General features: G+C 39.1%; 2 protein-coding genes across 7 annotated transcripts in view; one reads left to right on the top strand and one right to left on the bottom strand.

Moving 5' to 3' along the window:
* LOC104605043 (flowering time control protein FCA) overlaps positions 1–12,679 on the top strand; it is a 41,089-nt gene extending 28,410 nt beyond the window's left edge. For 2 of the 6 annotated variants that reach the window (XM_010269641.3, XM_010269643.3), the window contains exons 12-19: positions 6,469–6,552; positions 6,665–7,246; positions 7,980–8,183; positions 8,270–8,500; positions 8,583–8,621; positions 11,737–11,805; positions 11,888–11,933; positions 12,418–12,679. In XM_010269641.3, the coding sequence (XP_010267943.2) occupies positions 6,469–6,552; positions 6,665–7,246; positions 7,980–8,183; positions 8,270–8,500; positions 8,583–8,621; positions 11,737–11,805; positions 11,888–11,933; positions 12,418–12,428 (1,266 nt within the window). In that variant the 3' untranslated portion in view covers positions 12,429–12,679. The remainder of the gene's footprint in view (positions 1–6,468; positions 6,553–6,664; positions 7,247–7,979; positions 8,184–8,269; positions 8,501–8,582; positions 8,622–11,736; positions 11,806–11,887; positions 11,934–12,417) is intronic. The other 4 variants (XM_010269642.3, XM_088903002.1, XM_010269644.3 and 1 more) reach the window with 3 other exon arrangements.
* Positions 12,680–20,700: 8,021 nt separating this feature from the next.
* LOC104605041 (peroxidase superfamily protein) lies at positions 20,701–22,265 on the bottom strand. The gene is made up of 3 exons (XM_010269638.3): positions 21,884–22,265; positions 21,578–21,769; positions 20,701–21,484 (listed from the first exon to the last, which is right to left on the bottom strand). The coding sequence occupies exons 1-3, from the start codon at positions 22,136–22,138 to the stop codon at positions 20,900–20,902; spliced, it is 1,032 nt and encodes a 343-aa protein (XP_010267940.1). The 5' UTR covers positions 22,139–22,265; the 3' UTR covers positions 20,701–20,899.
* Positions 22,266–22,691: the final 426 nt, after the last annotated feature.

Genomic DNA, 22,691 nt, shown 5'->3' with positions numbered 1-22,691 from the left:
CCTACATCCATTTTTCATATGTGGGATTAGTCTCTTCCGATTTCTTCTTACTACCTGTGTGATACTTCGGTTTACCTCTACCACAAACATAAATCCTTATAGATTGTGCCCAAGCCAAGTAATTTGTTCCATCCAATTTAGTTGTGGTCACTCCAATTAAAATGGAATCTACCGGACCAACCCTAGACATCGGAATATGCTTTAACTCACTTTCAGATTGTTCCATTGACCAAACGAAAATCCAAAAATAAGAATTTTAGTGTATGTGGACCTAACTGAGATCAGTCTAGTACTTATAGGTTCCAAAATTAGGATTTCACTGTACCCGACTCCACGGAAGAACAAAAGAAAAGAGTCAACCGCTCCTACCAGATCTTCTCAAACTCTTTCCAACTTCAACCACCCTCTTCTAGAGATCAAAAGGAACTCCCTAAGCACTGTGTGCCACATTCAAACGGTCTTCTTACCCTGTAAACGTAAACTCTTTAGTCAGCTAGGGTTTTGGGCAAAAAATCAGCAACATCACTTTCTTGGCAATTAGCTAGGTTCTATCTCTCCAAACCCTCTACTAACTTGGCACAAAAGTTCTTTGGACAATCAACAACTCATCTCTCCATACACTCTTCTAATAGAAGGGTTATGGGGAAAAAAAAGAAAAAAAGGAAGAAAGAAAGAGGTGCTCTGCTACCAAGATGTGATTCAGATCAATAAATCTGTAAATAATTATAAACTTTCAGCAAGAAAAGGAAGGAGAGGAGAAGCAAATAGTAGAGAGAAGAAGAAGATGGAGAAGAAGGAGAAAGTTCAATCCCCTCTCTCCTAGCGGTCTAATCTTTTATTAAACGTGTTTAATCAAGACTAATTACAGATCTGCCCTTAAGTGGATGGCCAGCTCTTCAGTTACTTAAAAGAAATAAAAAAGAGTTAACAAGCCCATAAGAATTAGGCCTATTAATAAATAAACAATATAAGAGAACAATACTAATAAAAATAAATCATTAGGGCCCATTTGGCCCAGCCTCTCTATAGGGTGTAGATATCAATCATCCCCATAATGCCACAAGGAGTTCAATCCTTTGGTGAGAACATCTGCAAGTTGCTCCTTGGAACTAGCATATGGAGTGCACACTTCTCCCTTCTTTAGTTTCTCTCTAATAAAGTGTTTATCCACTTCAATATGCTTGGTTTTATCATGGAGAACAAGATTGGCTGCAATATTGATGGCAGCCTTATTATCTCAGTAGAGTGACATGGGGCCATCAAGGGAAAACCCCAATTCACCTAACAGGCTTTTAATCCATAGTATTTTAGCAACTCCATGAGACATGTCTCTATGCTTTGTTTTTGGCCACCATACTTTGTTTCTTACTACTCCAAGTAACAATATTCCCCCCCACAAAGGTACAAAAGCCACTTGTAGATTTTTTGTCATCTATAGAGCTTGCCCAATTTGCATCAGTGAAAACCTCAACTTTCATATGTCCATGCTTCTAGAAGAGGAGGCCTGCCCCTGGGAATTTCTTTGGGTACTTGAGAACCTGATCTGCTGCTTCTAAGTGGGCAACCTTGGAAGCATGCATGAACTGACTAAGGACTCCTACTGCATATGCAATATTTGGCCTGGTCATAGATAAGTGCAGGAGTCTACCCACAAGTCTTTGGTATTGCTTTGCATCTTTTATGGGCTCATCATTGCAGTCCTTGAGTCTGTGATTTACATCTATAGGAGTGTTGCCCGGTTTGGCTCCAAGTTTTCCTGTATCTTTTAGGAGATCTATGGTATATTTCCTTTAGGAGTGAAGATACCCTATTGAGAGCGAGTAACTTCAATCCCAAGGAAGTAACGAAGGGGTCCTAGATCTTTTACCTTAAATTGAGTGGCCAAGACCTTCTTTACCCTTTGAATCTCTAAGACCCAAACCCAATCACCAACGATGACTATGACATCCACATAAACAATCAAGGCTATTGTTCTTCCCCGTTCTTTCTTCACGAAGAAAGTGTGATCAGTCTGACATTGTTTAAAACCCATCTATGGAACTGCTTGATGAAATTTGTTGAACCAAGCCCTTGGTGATTGTTTTAGACCATATAGAGACTTCTTCAATTTGCATACTTTTTGTTCATATCCCTTGGCACAGAACCCAGGAGGTTGGATCATGTACACCTCCAAATCACCATTTGGAAAGGCATTTTTGATGTCTAATTGATGGAGTTGCCAATCCAGATTTGCTGCGAAAGAGAGAAGAATCCAGGTAGAATTCATCTTTGCCACAAGAGCAAAAGTCTCTGCATAGTCAACCCCATAGACCTGCGTAAAACCCTTTTCTACCCCATTTGCACCCCACAGGTTCCTTTCCCTTGGGAAGATTTACCAACTTCCACGTTCGATTTTATGTAGGGCATTGATTTCTTCCTTCATTACATCTGTCCACTTAGGAACACGTAAGGCCTTTGCAACACTCTTAGGAAGAGGGATACTATCAATGGCAGAAAGAAAGGCATGAAATGAGGGTGAGATGTTTTCATAAGATAAGAAATGAGCCATAGGATGGTGAGTAGTGCATGACCTAACACCTTTCCTTTTTTGCAATAGGAAGGTCCAGATCACAACTTGAAGTATCAATATCAATAGGTTTGGGAATATCAACTGGAACAATGGTACCTGGATGGGGTGAGGGATCTAATATTTGAGAGTCCAATGGCATTGGTGGCATAGCTTCAGGTTTCTCCACAGTTGTTGAACCCTATTGGCCTTAGTTTTTGTATCGTTGTATGTGGAAGACATGGAATGGAGGAGGGTCAGGAGGAGAAGGTAATAAAACTTGTGTTTGTTTCTATTTCTCCTCACCTGAACTCTCCCCTAGAGGAGAAAAAGGGAAAATGGGAACATTTTCAAAGAAGGTGACATCCATTGGACAAAAAGTATTTTTTTTGAAGTAGGATCAAAGCAATGATAGCCCTTCTGAGAAAGAGGATAATTAAGGAAAACACAAACAATAGCCTTAGGGTCAAGCTTACCACGAGTAGGGGATAAATCATGAACAAAGCATTGGCAACTAAAGACTCGCATGGGTATAGGAAATAATGTGGCCTTAGGGAAGAGGATTTGATGAGGGGAATTATATCCTAGTAACCGAGATAGCGACCTGTTGATAATATAATCAGTAGTCAGGACTGCATCCATTTTTTTCTCTGCAACCCCATTTTGTTGCGGGGTTTTGGCATTGGAGCTCTGGTGGAGGGAGCCATAGGATGCAAAAAATTCTATGAGATCACTATGGAAGTCCTCTTGCATTATTTGACTGAAACACTTGAATTTCTATCTAAAATTGAGTATAAATCATGCTCTGAAAATCTCTCACCAGTTTAGGGACTTTTTGTTGAAGGTGCATAGGGTAAAACCCGTGTAGTCATTCTTAGTTGGAATATTAACAAGGTCCCACACATCAGAATACACAAGATAAAAGGGAAAATCTGGTCTTTTATTACGTAAAAGAAATGAAGTTCTACAATGCTTACTCTATTGACATACTCGACACTGAAAATCATCAACTGACACTGACTTGAATAATTCTGGAAACAAGTATTTTAAGGACTCAAAAGACATATGGCCCAAGTGATGGTGCCACAAAATAACTTGACTGACACGCAGACTCTGAGATTTCAACACCAACTTTAGTCTCTAGCACATAGTCATCAACCATGTTTCCTCTACCAATTGTCCTCTTGGAGGTCAAATCCTAAAAAACAGAAGAATGTGGAAAAAAGATTATTGAACAGTTCAAAGAATGGGTAATACTGCTAAATGATAACAAATTAATAGGCAACTTTGGGACTTGTAAGACATTTGATAGTGAGAGGCCAAATGGTAGAGATTTAGATCCTTGACCAGTAATGGAGGAGAAGGAGCCATCAACTAATTTCACTTTATCTCTGCTAGAGAGAATGGTGTATGATTGGAAAGGGTTGACTTACCAGTCATATGGTTTGAAGCACTTGAATCAATAATCCATGGGGATTCCAGAGTGTCAGTAGATACATGGAAAATGAAGGCTGAGTTACCTGAGGAGGAAGCAAAAGAAACCGTAGGTGTGAATCCAGAATCTGCCTGGCGAAGTGCCCTAAATGGTCACAAAGGAGTTAATAATATCCTCCTTGAGATCAGAGCTAGGAGGGCAACCTTGAGTAGAACTCATAGTAGAAAGATTATTCTAAGACTCTTGAGATGCCAAGTTTGCTGAAGTGAACTTCTTCTGACTTGGTTTCTTGTTCCATTCCTTTGCTGATTTCTTGCTTAGTTCTTGTGCCCATTTAGGTTTCCCATTCAGTTCCCAACAAGTCTTACGGGTATGCCTGGATTTCTGGCAATGGGTGCACGACAACTTATCTTTATCATCCACTCTTTTCCGGCCTTCCCCCCTTTTTTCCGAACTTGGGTTATATCTTACCACTAGAGCAATAGACTCACCCTCAGGAGGATTCATAGCTGTTCTCCTACTATCCTCAGATTGCACTAGAACATACACCTCTTGGACAAAAGGGAGGTCCTTACTGCCTAAGATCTGCACTCTGATAAGTTCATACATGGGATTCAGCCCTAGTAGAAAGGCAAAGACACGCTGCTGAGAGACCAACTGTTTATAGGCTTTAACATCTTTCTCACTCCCACTCAATACTTTGGTAGTAATCCAACTCTTTCCAGACTGAAGTGAGTGCAGAATAGTAAGCTAATAAACTCCTTTTCCCTTGCTTACATGTTGAGGATTCTGCCTGAAGCTGATAGATTCTGGCATAATGTCTTTGTTCTGAGTAAGTGGCCTTTGTTTGTTCCCATATTTCTTTTGCTGTTTGAACCCACATAAAGTTCTGATTAACAGAGAATAACATGGATGTCAAAAGCCAAGGCGTAATCATGTAGTTCTCTTGGTCCCATTTCTCATATTTAGCAGTTCCAGCCCTAGGTTCTTTCACTTTTCCATTTATATATTCAGTTTTACCCCTGGCTGTAATGTACAACTGCATCTCCTTAGATCATCCCAAGTAATTTCTACCATCTATGGGGTAATAGTCATTGGGAGGTTTGCTGTATCATGGCCACTGTTCAAACCACTCTGATTTGAAGTGGTTCCTGAAGTTGCAGAGTCTTCATAAGCCATAAGTAAATCACTTATCAATGATCCCCATTTCTGTTCTTACAGCCCACACACAGAGGACAGCAGCCCCTACTTCGAAGAGTAATTTCTTTTGAATCAAAAGGAAGTTCCAAAAAGTACAGCACTTTATGTTACACACATTAGCAGGTCTACCAGACCTCACTGAGGCTAGTACAAGCCACACAAAGCATCAATAGGGCTGCTGTAGTACTTCAGTAAACTGAACCAGGTCATTCAAGACCTACAGAGCTCCAACATTCACACAGTTCTGGATCTACAGATCCACAAATGGGGTTAAGACCACCCCTATATCCTTCAGCCAAAGCAGACCACTGCCTGTTCTTGGTAACCAGACCAAGAACTAGAGAAAAGAAAGGGCTTAGTTCTTGTTCAGTTCGAGTACGCTTATGGAGATTACAGTCCCAGAACAAAATTGGATGTAATGTTTATTCCTGCAATCTATGCTGTTACTTATATCCCATCTTCTATTAAATTTTTTCTTGAGTTATTTGACAGTCCAAATGTCCAATATTTTAGCTTAAAGTATTCATCCAATGAAGGGCTTATTTTGAACACATGGCAGGGTTTAAAGCTTAAATTCACCCCATGGATAGAGGGTGGTGAGAGGAACATGCAGGGCCTTTTTAGACCCAAATACATTACCACATGGAAGATAAGTAGTCAGTTAGAGTTCTTAGACTCCACTAAAAGATCCATCCCCACATGTGGATGCTTGACAATTGCATGTGTTTGTTTTTGAGGCCCAAATACATTGTCACATGGAAGATTCCTGGTCATTTAGTGTCATCTGACTGATAAAAGATCTGTCTCCATGTATATGTGTTTGCAGAAACATGCATGCCTAGTGGGGGCTTGGATTGCTCAATCTCAACCAGATTCAATTTGGCTTCATCTTTTTCAACTGTAATACAGCCCATTCACACTGAAAATCTGAGTTTTAATGAGGTTGGGCCGGTAAAGCGCAGCCTAAATTGCATCGCTGCTGGTTTATTGCCTAGACAATAAATTAGGCCCCTGGTTGGCCATGCCCCAAGATGTATTAGCATGAATCTACATATAGAAATGAGGACAGAGCCATGGATAATTTGTAACTTTACTAAAAAATGTGCTTCTGAGTTCTGTTCATTACATTTAATCAGTTTTTTGGTATGTATTAATTTCCACTTCTCCCTGTATGAATGCTAGAAAACCAGGTATGGCTTGAGCCTTTTGAGTTTTGGCAATGCTTGAAAATGTGCAGCTTAAACTAAAAGACTTTACTTTCATTCTGTCTTATTGATCTTTTCTTAAGGGTGCCCCCCTGGGACTGCTTGGTGGCCCTGCAAATGGTTCTCTTCCGGGGCTTTCGGTCTTACCTTCTTCAACTTCACAACAGGTACTGTATTAGATTATACTTTTTTATGGATATTTGAAATGTATTTGCTCTTATGATCTCACTTGATTCTCAATTATTTAATTCTGAAGTGCTTTTTGGCCTTTTATGTTAGAATTTCAACCCATCTGTGCCCCAAGTTCAAGCAGTTGGTCAGAAAATATCACCACTGCAGAAGCCTCTTCAGTCTCCGCAGCATTTGCCACCTTCCCACCAACTACACCCTCAACAAATTCCACCAACTTACTCACAGCCACAAACGTCCCAGATATCAGTCCAGCAACTTGGTCAGCTACAGATTCCTCAATCTTCTGGTCCATCCTTCAGTCAACCACTGCCATCACAACAGTTATTTGGGTTGAGTTCTCAGCTGCCCATATCTCAGCCTCAAGGTCAACAGAGCACCTCCTCTGCTGCACCACAACAAACCCCTCTAAACTTACAACAGCAAGCTGTCTCTGCCACAACAACCCAACAACAGCTTTCTGCTCTTACCGTCCGGCAACAATTACTTCAGCCTTTACAGCAGTCACCCTCTCATTTGGCTCAGATGCTATCTCAACAGACGCAAACTCTACAGGCAAGCTTTCAATCATCACAGCAAGCATTCTCCCACTTGCAACAACAGTTGCATCTGATGCAACCACCAAGTCAAAATATGACTCAGCAACAGAGTTCCCAAGCTACTAAACAACAGGTACTACAGATTCGGCTGATCCATCAATGTTTAGATGTCCATGCTAAATGAGGATGTCTTTTGAGTAGCAAGGGTGGTTTTCCAGTCTGATAAAAATATGGTTTATTACATTTGTGTAATTGGACCAATCACTTTGATGGTCTTATCTGGGACACAACTTGTGTAGGATTTTTTATGGGCAGATTTAGACTTTGTGTTATTGTCACCGAGCCCAGCCCTCCTCACAAGCTAGGCTAGGGCCTGCCCTGGTTACATGTCTAGGCCTAACTTATATGGGTTCTATGGCCAGCTTAGTCCATGTTTGAATGTGTCCAATTGCTAAGCTTATGTATGATCCTGTGGGCCTATGTAAATTAAGCCCATAAATACGTCTGGTTGGGACTTAAAAAGTCCATCTTTCTGGACCTGCTAATAGAGACCGGACTCTGATTTTATTTTATTTTATTTTTGATAGTAAAAGGAAAATTCACTCGAAAAAGAAATAATACACTGGACTTGAAAGACCAAAAGCCATCAAACTCAACCAAGGACCACTTAGACATCCCTTAACCCTTGAGACCAAAAACTCCCGCACACCTCCATTTGAATCAAAGCCAAACAACACCTTGTAAGAGACTGTGCTCTGATGCCAAGAAATATATTATCCAAATGAGACTGCTTAGGTTGGTACTCTAATGCCACGAAATCTTAAAAGCTGCTGGATTGATTTGTGGGTGAAACATCTTACCTGCAGCTTCAATGGACTGGAGCTGCATCACAGGTAGCCACCAGCATTCCTGCAACTTCCCCAGCTGCTCTGGCACCTTCAACCACGTCTGCTGCTTCCACTGTTCCTGTAAGTGTGCAGGCAGCAGTTCCTTCAACATGTAATTGGACAGAGCACACATCACCCGAAGGATACAAGTACTACTATAATAGTGTGACTGGTGAAAGCAGGGTAAGTGTCTCCTTTGTTTCTCTCTTTTGTCATCTTAGGTCCATCTTAAGCAGATATAACCAATGCTTGTTGAAATGGATGTGTAGTGGGAAAAGCCTGAGGAGTTGACCTTGTTTGAGCAACAACAGCAACAGAAGCAGCAAAATCAACAACAGCAGCAACAAAAACCATCAGTTCAGCAACCCCAGACACAGACACAACCACACATGCAGGTTCTGTCTGCCCAACAGGTTTCTCAAACACCACAAGGACAACTCCAAACACAGCTTCGCCATCAACAGCAGTTACAAGTGCAGCAACCTTCTTTATCTTCTCCGGTTAGTCTTGTATCACCTGATTTATTATAAATGTAAATGTTTTCGTTTTTTCTGTTGCCTAACTTCACAAATTTGATTATAGTATCAGGTTTCTGGTGTTTTTGGCCATCAAAGTGTTCAGGTATATTCCTGTCTTTACATAATTAATTAATGGATCAACATGTAATATGTTTGCTATTAAAAAATGTGCTTTTATTCATCTCCATTTAGTAACTTTTTAAGGGCTCTTTTTACTATGTATTACTATTTCAAGGTCAATTTAGTCTTAGGTGCTTTGGGTTTTCTATGTAAAGATATATATTGCCTATATATTGCCAATTTAAGCATGCACACAGACAGAGATATTAATTTGAGTGTAATGTACTCAATTGGAAACCTGAATTTTGAAGCTTTTATTGGAACCAAAGGGACCTTAACGTCTCAAGTTTGAAGATTTCAAGGAACTATGACATCTATTCTAAAAAATTTTAGTAGACCAAGTGTTGTTGAACCACTAGGTAAACACAGTTTCTGTGTAAGTGATCTTGTTAGAAATGTACTTATCTAGTGGACATTAAACAGTAACTTTCACAGGTTCAAGTCAATTTCTCCATTCATATTATGCAATTTAGCAATGAAATTTGATCCAGATTAGATCCCTAAAACGGAAAAGCAATAAGACAAGGGTGAAGGACCAACCTAAGAATTTGCATGGTCTTTTCTAGCACATCTTAGTTACCTTTTTGCTCCTAGTTAAAAAGCCATCGTTTTTAGTAGGAGCTCCTAATGTCCTTTCACTTGTTAGCATGTATCTATCCATCTAATATCTTGAATCCATGCTGTCACTTTGGTGGCAGGGATATCCCATAATAATAAATTCTTTCATGATAGTTTTGTCTTCTCTAAGATGGCAATTCAGAGCTTTGTTCTGATACAGCTTTGAAGCCCGAACCTTATTTCTAAGCCCATTTTAGGTTATGTGTGAATTATTCTTAGCATAAAAACTCAAGATGTCCCCCTTTTGTGATTGATATGTTCAAATCCTCCATACTGTGCTTTTGGAGTGAGAAATACTGTAGTTGTTGAAAGGCTCCATATTTGAACCAGTGTAAAACTTGGCACAGAAATTGCATGACATGTATTCAAAACCCAATGTAATGGCACAGGAATTGACATGACACATATTCAAAACCCCACCCTTTTTCTGAGGTGGAAAGGGGAGGGGGGGGGGCATGATTCACAGAGGCTTCTTGTTTCTCAGGGGCACCTCTTGCGCTTTAAGGCCTTGTTTGTTTTTTGGTAAGTTACTTTCCTGGGTAAGTGTTTCCCAGGTAACACTTTCCTGGGTAAATGCATTTATTTACCTGTGTTCTTTTAATTTGAAATTTACTCAGGTAAGTTAGGCAATTTAATTTTTACCCATATATTCCATTCTTACAAGGGGCAATTTTGTCAGCCGGTGTTTTGGCATTTTTCCCTCCTAGAGGAAAGTTGGTCAACTTTCCCATTGACCAAATCCCCCCCTCCCCAACTTAATACAAATATGTCCTAAGGGAGGGAGATGGAAATTTCGTCCTCTATTTGTGATTTGAATGTACATTATCCCATATTTAAAAGAAAATAAAAAATTCTGCAAGTTTCACTTATTATACACCATGAGGTTCTAGAATGCTAGGCCTCTTATTTTTTTTTCCAACTCAACTCAACTCAGCCTTTTCCTAACTATTTGGGGTTGGCTACATGTGCCCCATTCCTCCATTTAAAGCCTTTTACTAAACTCTTGTCAACCTGGATCCTTAATGCTAACTATAGCTTTAAAGTTTTGACATAATCTGACCAGTCAATGGATCATGCCCTTGAAGAGTCCAAATGATGGTTAGTTGTTGAAGGAAAAGTCCCTTAGGCACCATTTTTTGGTGCAAATATATGGTATTACAAGTTGAGTGGGGGTTTTGTGGTTCACTTTTTTTTTTTGGGTTTTCATTTGTTTCATTTGTTTGAGAAGCAAGTGGAGGGGAAAATGGGAATGCAAAGCGGTCTCCACTTTTTTGTGCAAATGCATGGGAATGCAAGTTCTCCTTACTTTATATGGAAGAAATGAAGGTTGGAGTAAAGTGGTGCAAAATTTGATGCCTATGAGTGCAAATGAGAGGTGCAGATTTTGTATCAGGTGGGAGTGCAATCAAATTTGAAGCAGTGTAGAACTTGATATTTGGACCTCCAAGTATGTTTGTCACTCGCAATGGGCAGATGGTGCTGCCTATTAAATTGCAGGGAAAATTCCTGATTATTAGTCCCTGTACTTTGGGCCTAGTGCCACATTGGTCCCCAAACTTTAAAACACAACAATTTAATACCCAAACTTTCAAAACGTACCAATTTAGTACCTACTGTTAGTCAGTCGTTAACCAGCCGTTAAGTGTCATTTGAAAAGACACAAATGCCCTTCGAGTGTCATCTAATTTTCTTTATTAACCATCTGAACTTTGATAAAAAATGAACAGTCCCAAATCCTTGCCTCTTCTATTCAAGAAAGTTGGGGTAACCAGAATGCCCACTGAGTCATGACCCCAACTTTCTTTGAATAGAAAAGGATTTGGGACTGTTCATTTTTTGTTAATGTTTGGATGGTTAATAAAGAAAATTAAATGACACTTGAAGGGCATTTGTGTCTTTTCAATGCCACTTAACGGCTGGTTAATGACAGGTACTGGATTGGCACGTTTTGAAAGTTTGGGTACTGAATTGTCACATTTTAAAGTTTGGGGACCAAAGTGGCACTAGGCCCAAAGTACAGGGTACTAATCAGAAAATTTCCCAAAATTGCACCTTGCGTTTTCATGGATGGCTGTAGTACGAGTCTGGATGTGTTGATGCTTCAGCAGTCACATTCTGGCAAAATGTCCTAATTCATTCCAGATTTCTAGGCTTGTGCTTACAGGAGGGAAGTTGTTGGTCAATAATCATGTGCTGCATGATTATTACATTAAAGTTGCGATGGCCAATTGCCAGAAGTTTAATACCCCTCCAAGGGTGTATTCTGGTTTGTCTTGAACTATTCCCAGATTGGAGAACGTTGTTGGAAAAACTGGTAGTCAAATGGTTGCTTTGACTGAAATTATAAAACAGTCTATGGTTCTACAGCACATGAGAAACAATGTTAATAACAATCCTGCGACTACCATTGATGCTATTCTTTTGGGAATCAAATCCAATTTCAAGGAAATTTTCATCAGTTGGATACTGCATCTCTGCAGGAACTTGCTGGTTATGGACAGCTTCCAGCAGCAGCTGGGTCAGTCATTGATCCTGCTTCTTTCCAACAGGTAATTTAGTGTTAATCCATTGATAACCTCTCCAAATCTTTATCTCAGTGTTATTGAAGTTACTCTTACGCAACTATTGCAGGGGGTACGGTCTGTGCAGGATTGGATGTGGAAGAGCAAGCCAGCAGGTTTTTTTACTGTCTCCCTCTTCTGGCTATAAAATTTACTCACAGAAGTTAGTGTAAGGGATAAAGTCACAATATACGGTTTGAGGGATTTTAATAAAAAATGAGGTATATTCAGGGGATGTTTTGACCTTGTCTTTGATGTCCAGCTGATTGGTGCATGATAAAAAATTTTAACTACATTCAGTTTTTATTCATCAATGATGGTTGTCTGCATGGAATCACTAGTGGGTTAAGGCTTTGGATGGCCCTCGCAACTCCTGGGAAAATTGTCCATTTCAGTTCAAAATAAAATTTTGACATTTTCAGTGGTTAAAATATTCATTTGGTTGGACCCAATTGGGCACAATAGTCATTAATTACTAGGCGTTTCTTGCTCACATCTGCTTTATGTGATTATGTATAAAATTACAATTACAAGATTGTGCACTGAATAATATTATGTTCTTCTCCTTGTTCTAATTGTGGTGGAATCATTGTTCATCAGCAGGAACTTGAAGGGGAAAATAAGGCGCATCTCAGGCAGCATACCGGCAGAGGAAGTATTACCCCAGAACCGATTTGTGGTCAACCAGTCTTGATCCAAGGCAGGCTTGGCAACTAAATGGGGGTAAAATGGAATGTGTAACGGCAATATTTTACTTTCTTGAGCCATCAACCCCCTTGAGGAGGTTCATTTGTCTCGGTCATTCGTCTGCTCAAACGAATGAAAATAGAGAGAAAAAAAAAATCAACGTCATTTAATATTAGTCTCTTTTTCCCTGTGCCATATATATATATCTATATATCACTTAAATAAAATGGGTAATAGTAAAAAATAAAAGTATGGGGGGTTTTGACCAGAACCGAACCGAACTCTCACGTAGCGTGCGTATTATTGCAGTTGAGATATGAGAAATGCATTGCAGTTTGCAGATTTGCAGCTCAAATGCTCTTTTTGCTTAATGCATGGATATTTGGGGTTTTGGGGGCACACTACCCCTTGCTTTTACAATTTTCCGCACTGCTATTTCATGAAATCTGCGTCTTTCCTCACGCTTAATTTCAGAATCTAGTTGTTCATGAAAATTAAAATTATATGAATAAAATACAACTGTTATTTAATGTGAACCAGGTCTCCCTTTTGTCAATTCGATCCATCTGATTTTTTAATGCATTTTGTTTATATATCCAATTTTATTGTATTCTGTTAAACTTATCTTGGCTTTTCGAAAAGCCCTCCAGAAGCCCCCATTATCAGAATGTTTCGTATATAACAAAATTACCTTTCTATAAGTCCAATATCTTGATCTATCTGGGCCATTTATTATTATTTTTTTATTAAGGTCCAGTTTGGAAGGAGTACAAATACAAATATAAATATGTACAGTACACATATAAAATAATACAAATTAGATGGTTTTGCACTTATATTCCTTCCGAACTGAGACTAACAAAGTTAACCTTATATAAATAGAATTATGCATTTGTACTCCTTCCAAACTGAGCCTAAGGCAAAAATGTCCCAGAATGATGTGGTTGTTCTCATTAGAGTTGCCAATAGACTCCAAAAGTCCAATACTGTATTCGACATCTGATCTAATTATCCTAGATTTGGTTGTTAACTTAAATCTGAATCCCAATCAATTGCAACACTAGATCTCACCTTAAAGTACACTTTGGCAAATTAATCTTTTTCCATAATACAAGGTGAAGATCAACATGTTGATCTCGTAGGGCGTGACTACAAACTACAAAAAAATATAAAAAGTATAAATGGTTGTGTTGCGTCGCCTATATATATGTATATATACATATAATGTTGCCTCACCTTGGACGCCCAACAATGCATAGGTTAAATTAGTGGATTTCATCATTATTGTTTGGAGTGCTTATCTGAAAAATAAGAGCTTATTCTAATAAGATTTATGGCTATGTTTGGTGATTAAATGGTTGTTAAAATAAGCTGATAAGGGGTAATTTGGTCATCTGAATCACATTGTGACACGTCGCCTTCAAGCAACACCTCGGCACTAAGTGAATTGGCTTGGCAAGTCGGCCTAAAGCACTTCGTTCAGGCCGACCTCCACCTCGGTCGGGTTGAGTCGATAGGTTTCTCAACTTATGGCGACCTGCTTTAGAGACTGACCGAGCTGTAGGAACCTATGGCGACCTGCCAAGCGAGTTTGCTGACTTGTTTCAAAGATACATTACCAGCTTGAGATCTCCAGAGCATTAATGCGTTGACCGTTAGATCGGCCTACCGCACTACACGCATTAGAGTTATTTGGACGGACCGTAACCCCCATGTAGATTTCGTAGCCGATGTAATAACTCACCCAATCAAGCAAAAACGGTTCCATGAGAACATGAGACCCGTTGTAAGAGGGCTCAAACCACTCACACCTATAAAAGGTCTTCATTCCTTCTAGAGAAGGTACGCACGATTACAAGCTCTCAAACTCTTTCATTTTCTAAAATATTCTAAAAAACATTTTCTAACTTAAGCATCGGAGTGCCCACCTCGAGTAAAGATAGCTCGGGCACTTTAACCATCTTTCTTGTAGAACATCAACAGCTCGACCTAGCATAACTTGGCCCTGACAAGGAATCGTTCGAATCACTTGGCATGAGGGAGCAACCAAATTTCACTACATCATAAGCACTTGTTGCACAAGTGTTTGTTGTACATGCTTATTTTAATAACCACTTAAGGTTGTTTGGTGGCCCATTTGCCAAATCACTTATTGTGTTTCTTAGGCACTTATTTGGGTGGGGATGTTTGGTGAGCTACTTTCCCCACAAGTGCTTATATTAGCATAAATGATAATTTTAACCCTCATTTCACTCACATATATAAACAATGCTTTTCATATATTATACTATACGTTTCGATGAAAAATCACCACATCACCACCTCATGACACATGAGCAAGGTTCAAAGTATCGACACGTATCAGCCCATATCGGTTGATACGTATCGTGCCAGTTGCTTCCCGATACTCCCCTATAGGGGTGTATCAGGTCAGCCACTGGTTCAAAGGGTAGTCGGGCCTTAAACCGACCCCTCTGAACTGATTTCAAAAAAATAAGTAAAACACATAAAAAAAACATTGACACAGGCCGATACGCTAGGGCGTATCGGGCCTGTGCCAATATTTAGAACCTTGCACATGAGAGCCCATGTGGGCCCACACATTGAGTGCCACGTAGACCCAAATATTTAAAAAATAATGAATAACAACAACAACAACAACAGCAACAACAAATAATAATAACAACAACAATAAAAAAATAATAATAATAATAAATATTGAATAGTACTTCTAGAAAGTACTTTGAAGGAGCAATTTCCATAAAATACTTCCAAGGAGCAATTTTCACAAAATACTTCTAGGAATTACTTTTAAGGAGTAGTTTTCACGAAATACTTACAGGAATTACTTTCAAGGTGCAATTTTCACAAAATACTTTCAAAAAGTACTTTTAAGGAGTAGTTTTCACAAAATACTTCCAGAAAGTACTTTCAAGGAGCAGTTTTCACAAAATACTCCTAGAAAGTACTTTCAAGGAGCAACTTTTACAAAATACTTTTATAAAGTACTTTCAATGAGTAGTTTCCATAAAATACTTCTAGAAAGTACTTTCAAGGAGTAGTTTTCACAAAATACTTCCAAGAAGTACTTTTAATGAGTAGTTTCTATAAAATACTTTTAGAAAGTACTTTTAATGAGTAGTTTTCACAAAATACTTCTAGGAAGTACTTTCAAGGAACAATTTTCACAAAGCACTTTAGGAAGTACTTTCAAGGAGTAGTTTTTACAAAAATACTTTTAGTAAACAACCTAACTTAATAAAGGGGTTTTAACTTTTGTCTTTTAATTATATATGAAAACAAATAGAAAATATCAGAAAATCCATGTCCATGTTCAGTTAATGTACCCTATAGTAACATACAAGTGCAAATGTTTGTAAAGTTGCATCTTACTTAGACATGTACATTATGCCCAATGTAATCACATCAACTAACAAAACACATGTGGATGCCTAGTATACATAGGTTAATCTGGATACATCATTCGTATAAAGCGATGGGTTAGTTGAAGAATCATGTGAAGCTATGAAATGATGAAATTGATAATCTGCTTCCTCGTATGCTTTATATGAGCAAAATGTCGCACCACTATACAGGTGGACCTACAAATTGCATTCAACCTAGGTATTGTATAAACCTATACCTAGGCGACGACCAATGAACACTATATAATATTTCCTACCATCCATTAATGACTTGTAATGAGATAATATATATCATCAACTACTAGATAAACATAAAGTAACCAAAACACAAAGTACATGCACAGGTTAAAGTCAAATACATCCGCATTCAATGCATACTATTGATTAAAATTAGAGAAAAACATAGACCATGACCACCAACAAATTATGCTAACCTACACCTCCTCAATGGTGGCCGAGGCATGGTCAACATATATTGCATCTGCAAGTTGTTGCTTAAGAAACAACATCTCTTGTTGTTGATCCACACTGCCAACTGCAATCTCGTCAATATCTTCTCCATTTGTCTTAGATGGAGCTTGGATTTCGAACTCCTCATCATTTTCAAACTCGTTAAACATGGTATTCGTGTTCTAGTTGTCCTTGATGAAGTTGTGTATTGCCATGCAAGCCACAACTATCAACCGTGTGTTCTTAGTGAATAGCACGACATACACTTCAAGATAGGATTTGAGTCTTCAACACATCAAAACTCTGCTCGATGATACTTCTCAACGAGACATGGTCATTGTTGAAGTACTCTTCTTTTGTTATAGGCCACTCTCCCCTTTGAAAATTAGGCAAATGGTACCATGTATTACGATAGGGTGCCATGTATCCAGTCATGTTGGGGTATGCAAAGTCAACAACATTATATTTCATAAACAAATCAAGAAAAAATTTTATAAGCACATACTTCAGCATATTTTTTGCATGATCTTCAACAAAAAACGCCAAAAAAAATCCTACTTATCCATAGGAATAATCACACAGACAATGCACAAAAAACCCAACATAAATATTTCGGATTTCATCTATGAAAATCTGAAAAAAAATCGATTTCGACCAAATATTCATCCAAAAAAAACCAAAACACAACATCAAACATGGAGGGTGTTCGTTTGGGCAAACTAACCTTCATTCGTCAGCGTCTGGACGGTGTGTTGTTGCCGTTAAACACACCCCAAAACAGACTTGAGAACACAAAAAGAAAAGAAGTTTTAGGTGTTAAAAAAGTTCACAAAACCGGTTCAAATCAAAATAAAAATGCATAAAACGGTGGAAAATAGAAAAATGACTTGATCGTTAATTGTTTTCCTCGCGCCGTCGGTGGTTGCTGGTCACCAAGATGTTTGGTGTGTTGCCCCTACGTCTCCTTATGTTCGAATGGAAGGATGAGGGAAGAAAACCCTCATGGGGGTATAATGGGGATTACAAAAATTCTAGGGACTGAATCGTCCCATATTATTCAAATAAGCACTTCTCCAAGAAGTGCTGAAAAAAAGCTACTCCCAAGTCACTTTTTGTTTAAGTGCTTATTTAAAAGAAAAGCGCTTATAGCTGACTTTTTTACCAAACATACACAAGCACTTAATTACCATTTAATGTGTGGTCCCAACAATTAAAAGAAGTGCTTATAAAAAGTTCTTATTCTAAGTGAAATCAAAAGGGCCTATAAGCATTGGGTGAAAAGCACTTATTTTAAACAAGGGTAAGGGTAGTATAGGTATTTTAAAAATGATATGGTGGGCCAAGATAGGCCACAAAGGAAATAAGCACTTAAAAATAAGCCCAAATTTTGGGTTTCTTCGTATAAACACTTATTTTAAGCACTCCCAAACTTAGCCTTAGGATTTTGGCAAAAGCAACTTTGGGAGAGGGCATCTGTAAGTTTCTGAGTGAGATAACTATGAAATGGAGTTGGTTGTATGAATGAACAATGCCGACTTAGGTGGCATTCGGTAGTGTGTAAATATTGTGAACGGGACCGTTTTGGTCCTGTCTACGGTAAGATGTGGTGTTTTGTTATGTGTAGACGGTCTCCATCCACAAAATAGCGTAGACAAGGATGAGCCACACCCCAATTTATCGTCTATAGTATTTTCTCATAGATGGTCCACACTATGGTGTGGACAGTTTGTGCGAAGGTTTCAGTGTAACGCACATGCGTTACATTGGTCTAATTACCCTAATTTTATTTAGTCTTTTAATAATTTTTAAATTTTAAATTTTTAATATTTATCAATAAAGTAATATTGTTTAATATTAATTCCAACACAAGTCTGACGGTTCTACTTCTCAACTCTTTTTTCATTATTTAAATATTATTTTTTAATATTTTTATTAATAAAATAATATTTTTTTAATTATTTAAAAATGCAGTTGTTGTTTATATATTAATGCCTTTTTTTTCAATTTATTTACCATATAAAATGCAAAAAATAGACATTTATGATCGACTATGTAGATCTCCCAAAAAATGTATGTGAGATACATGGAATCAAAAGCCAGTCCACACCACACCTATAAAACACCACTGTGGGTGTGGACTGGTCCAGTCCATACAATCTATCAATAGTTCAGAACAATTGTAGACTGTGGTGTGGTGTGGATTGGTCCTTGTCACAGAGTGTGGTGTGGACTAGTCCACGACCACTAATTTCTCATCCACACTATAGAACACCCCCTTAAGGTATTTTTCTTTAGAGGGTAGAGACGGACAGAAAGGCATTGTGGTAATCTTGCAAGTGACGTTTATCATCTAACGAAAGTAAAGGAGAGTTTTTGATAATAACCCAAATTGAAACCTGACTAAAGATTTTAGCTTTGAAATGGTAGAAATTGAATAAGGTGGAAAAATTAAAGGGTAAAATATAAAATCCTTCCCAGAAGTTTATGACAATCACAAAAACCTCCCCTGAAGTTTTACTTTAACAAAAACCTCCCTTTGTGCTTTTGAAAAAAATTGTAACTCTCTCTCTTGTGTCATTACCCCAGTAATGAAGACATGGAAATTACGAAATTGCCCTTTCTATTCATTAGGGTATCTTTGGACATAATTTAAAAAGCCATATTCCCCCTTCTAAATTTCGAATGCCATCTAAGAAGTTTATCAAGTAAAGTTACTTTATTATTTTTCAATTTTTTTTTTTTTTTTTTGCATTGGGTATTAAAACTAGAAGAAATGTCTGATTCCTAAATTGCTAATGCCCAGTTCTTCAAAAGAAAAAAAAAAAAAAAAAGCTAATGCTCAACAAACAAAATATGAAGGTGATAAAGAAGAAGTCTTAAACGTTTCCTTAGAACACAAGCTCATGGGGTTTCATGCCCGCCTTAAGAACCTAGCTGCCAACACCCTCAACACCTTGTATTACACCAACATATATACTTCTGATAATCTTTTCTTTTCCTGTGGGAGTGCCTTCTTTTCCTCTCTTCTCTTATTCAAATAACTCGCACTACTCCCTCTTTTTCTTCTTCTTTTCATGCATCTTACTTTGTAAAGCAGTTGTCATCAAAATTTTCAACATTTAGCCCGGAAATGTCAACCTTGGTGGAGGTTGCAATCACATAAGATTGGTTCACACGCCTTAGGGGAACACCATTGATCTTGAAGGGTCCAGTAACAGCAGAAGCAACTCTTTTCCCCCTTAAACCTCCCAACGAGAAGAACCAACACCATCCCAATAGTAATGCTCCCCCTGAGCTTGGTAGATTTGGTGGCTTCTCGGCTGTCTTCGGTTCTGCCGGCGGTTTGGGATCGGAGAAACATGCAACCATTCTTAAGATTGGCATTGATAGCCTAGAAATTGTGCTTGTACATCTGCGACCTCGAATACTTGCCCACACCGCTTATCAGATCTAGGTCTTTCTCTCCTTGGGCGCCATTGACGAAGGGAGGTTGGAATTACCTCCCCTCTAAATTAGATCTAACTACTAAGGGAGGTAATTCCAAGATTTTTAAAACTACAGGGGAGGTTTTTATGATTGTCAGAAACATTAAAGGAGGTTTTAATATTTTATCCAAAATTAAAATATGGAAAACTAAGCCTATGCGTGCTAGGTTGATGTATTATTGGAGAAACTTTAATTGGTTTTGAATTTGGTGAAAGTTGAGCCCAGCACTCCTCAAATATGAGAATCAAAATAATAATGGAGAATTTAAATTTCAACCCTCAAATACCCGTTAGTACCTAATGCTTCTGAGAAGTGCTGTGGGTGTTTGGCATTGGTGCCGTTTTCTGAGAAATATAGGCACCACAAAAGAAAAAGCGGTGCTTCAGAAAATGGCCTCTTATTTGGTATCGTTAACATTGCTTCAGACCATACCTTGGAAATTGGGAAAGTGTGGTCTAAGCAACATCAAATTTGGTGTTTTTTCAGAAAACATCTGGTTACTGCCAGCAGTGCAATGATGTGGAATCATCTTGGACATTAGATAACATGACCAATGCTGAAAACAATTCTACAACAGTGGTAGGACTCTGGATCTCCTGCGCACAAGAATACTAAAGCTATACATTGGGAACATCTCCCCATGAATGATAACATGTAGATACTGAAGATGTTCTCAATGTACAGCTGTAGTGTTATGTGGGCAGAGGTAGCAAAAAAATCAGTGCTGTTTTCCTAGCAAAAAAATCAGAAGCAAAGTTAATGAATCAAAAAAAAAAAAGGAACAGAAGACCCTCAATATATATATATATATATATATATAATTAGATTAATAAAACCAACATCAACAACAAGTAAGAAACAAACGCAACACACAACTTTGAAGCCTACAACATGCATATTACATACATACTACTGGAATCAGATTTCCTTTAGAGCTAGAAGCAGCCTAGAAGTAGAACACCACTTCAAACGCTAAGCTAGCTGAGCGCATGCCATTAATGCTGCTGTTTTTAACTTTTAATTCAATATTAATATCAATTAACACTCCTGCAATTCCTACGAATTTGGCCGCTCTCTCCTGTAAGCGGTTTCAAGCTCCCCATCTTCAGCATGGCCACCTTGAAATCCTCAAAGAAGGCTACCGGATCGTCTGCGTAGGACTGAACGATGTCGCGTGTCCCACTGTCTCCTCCGGCAACTAGAGCATGGTCAGATGCAAGCAGTCCGTCACCTGAGAGAAGGTTGACGTAGTACTGGTTGTCGAAGGTTGCCGGTGTTGCCAAGTCCAGCATTGCCAATGTTGTGTTATCAGATCCGGAGCAGAGCTGCTGCAGTGATGAAAGGAAGTCTAAGTCCACTCCTGCGTCACCGGAGTTAGCACCTGTAGGTCCACCGCTGCCCTTGAGGCGCGAGCTGAAGGTGGAGCATCGAGCCTTTCCGATGGTGTGCGCTCCCGAGAGGGCGACCATGTCTCTGAGGGAGAGGCCGACGTTGTTGAATTTGGTTACGAGTGTTGTCACGTCGGAATTGGGGCCAGGGATGTTATTGTTTGCTGCTGACTTGCTGGCACTCAAGCTGTCCCTCCTCCCCGTCTGAGCTTCCCATCCAGGTCCACCTGACTGTAATTTCCGACGACGTTACGTAAATTCCTGGCTGCAGCAGGAAATTAAAGGAAACTGATGATCGATCGATATCAATTCAACATTACGTACCAGAACGACGGCGTCTCGTGCCGCGACGGCGAGGATATCAGCACACGATACAGTCTCAGGGCACACCGCTTCGAGGTCGGATTTTATGGCATCGATCACTTGGAAACCCCTCAGCGAGTTCAAGTTGGGTGCAGCTGTTTTCTCACCCACCATGGATTCTGTGTCATCTAACAACACCGAACCGTCGCATCCCTACAAACAAACAAACAATCCTCGACCTCGATCACCAGTCACCACCCACATTGTCTAGTGTTGTAATAAGTTAAGAATGGCTAAAACTAAAAACTAATTAGATGACTCACGTACGTTAACGAAACAATCGTGGAAATGGAGACGGAGGAGAGATGCGGCCATCCTTGGGTCGTCGGCCACCGCCTTCGCCGCCCAAGAGAAGATGATAGCTTCGGCTTGGGGGCAGGTGGTTTGGTAGGCGTCGGCCGGCAGAGAGCCATCACCACCGCCGAGGCATGCCTTGGTCAAGGGATTCGGCCGCGTGCTTGATAACGCAATGACGGCAAGCTTAAGCATGAGAAGCGTGAAAGCTAGGTGGCGGGTCACCATCTTAATTAATTAGAACACCTTGTTGAGCTCGAGCTCTGAAAGTGTTCTTCTCTCACTCCTTTATATATATGGATAGATAGCACAAGCAAGGAATAAGAAGACTCCTGGGATCGATCGTTGAGAGGTCTCTAGCTCTGTAGTCTGTACTATAATACATGGTGTGTCGTGTGTGGTTAATAAAAGACATAGTCAAGCCTTACATTAGAAGTGGTCAAATTCATGATGGGTACGTTGTGTAAAGTGTAAACTGTAGACCTAACGCCATGTGCTTCTTCGTGTTTGTACTTGCTCTCCTCGATCAGCTGGAGCTCGGGCCGGGCAGTTTTTTCTTGTCTCTCACTGTGACTTGAAAGAGAGATAAGATTACCTACCACCAGATTAGTGTTTTTCATATTCAGGGGGATTTGTTGTCTGTTACTCCATTGTTGAAGCATTACAAATCTAATATATAAGCGTACAATATTTAATTCAATTTTATATAAATTTAAGTATACATTGACAAAAAAAAATATCAGTTTTGCATAAGAATTAATCGATTTAAATATATATATAT

This window comes from Nelumbo nucifera, chromosome 4, assembly GCF_055504915.1.
Source record: "Nelumbo nucifera cultivar China Antique chromosome 4, China Antique-T2T, whole genome shotgun sequence".
NCBI lineage: Eukaryota > Viridiplantae > Streptophyta > Magnoliopsida > Proteales > Nelumbonaceae > Nelumbo > Nelumbo nucifera.
The sequence above is the reverse complement of the archived record's forward strand: the minus strand, read 5'-3'. Positions and strand labels throughout refer to the sequence as shown.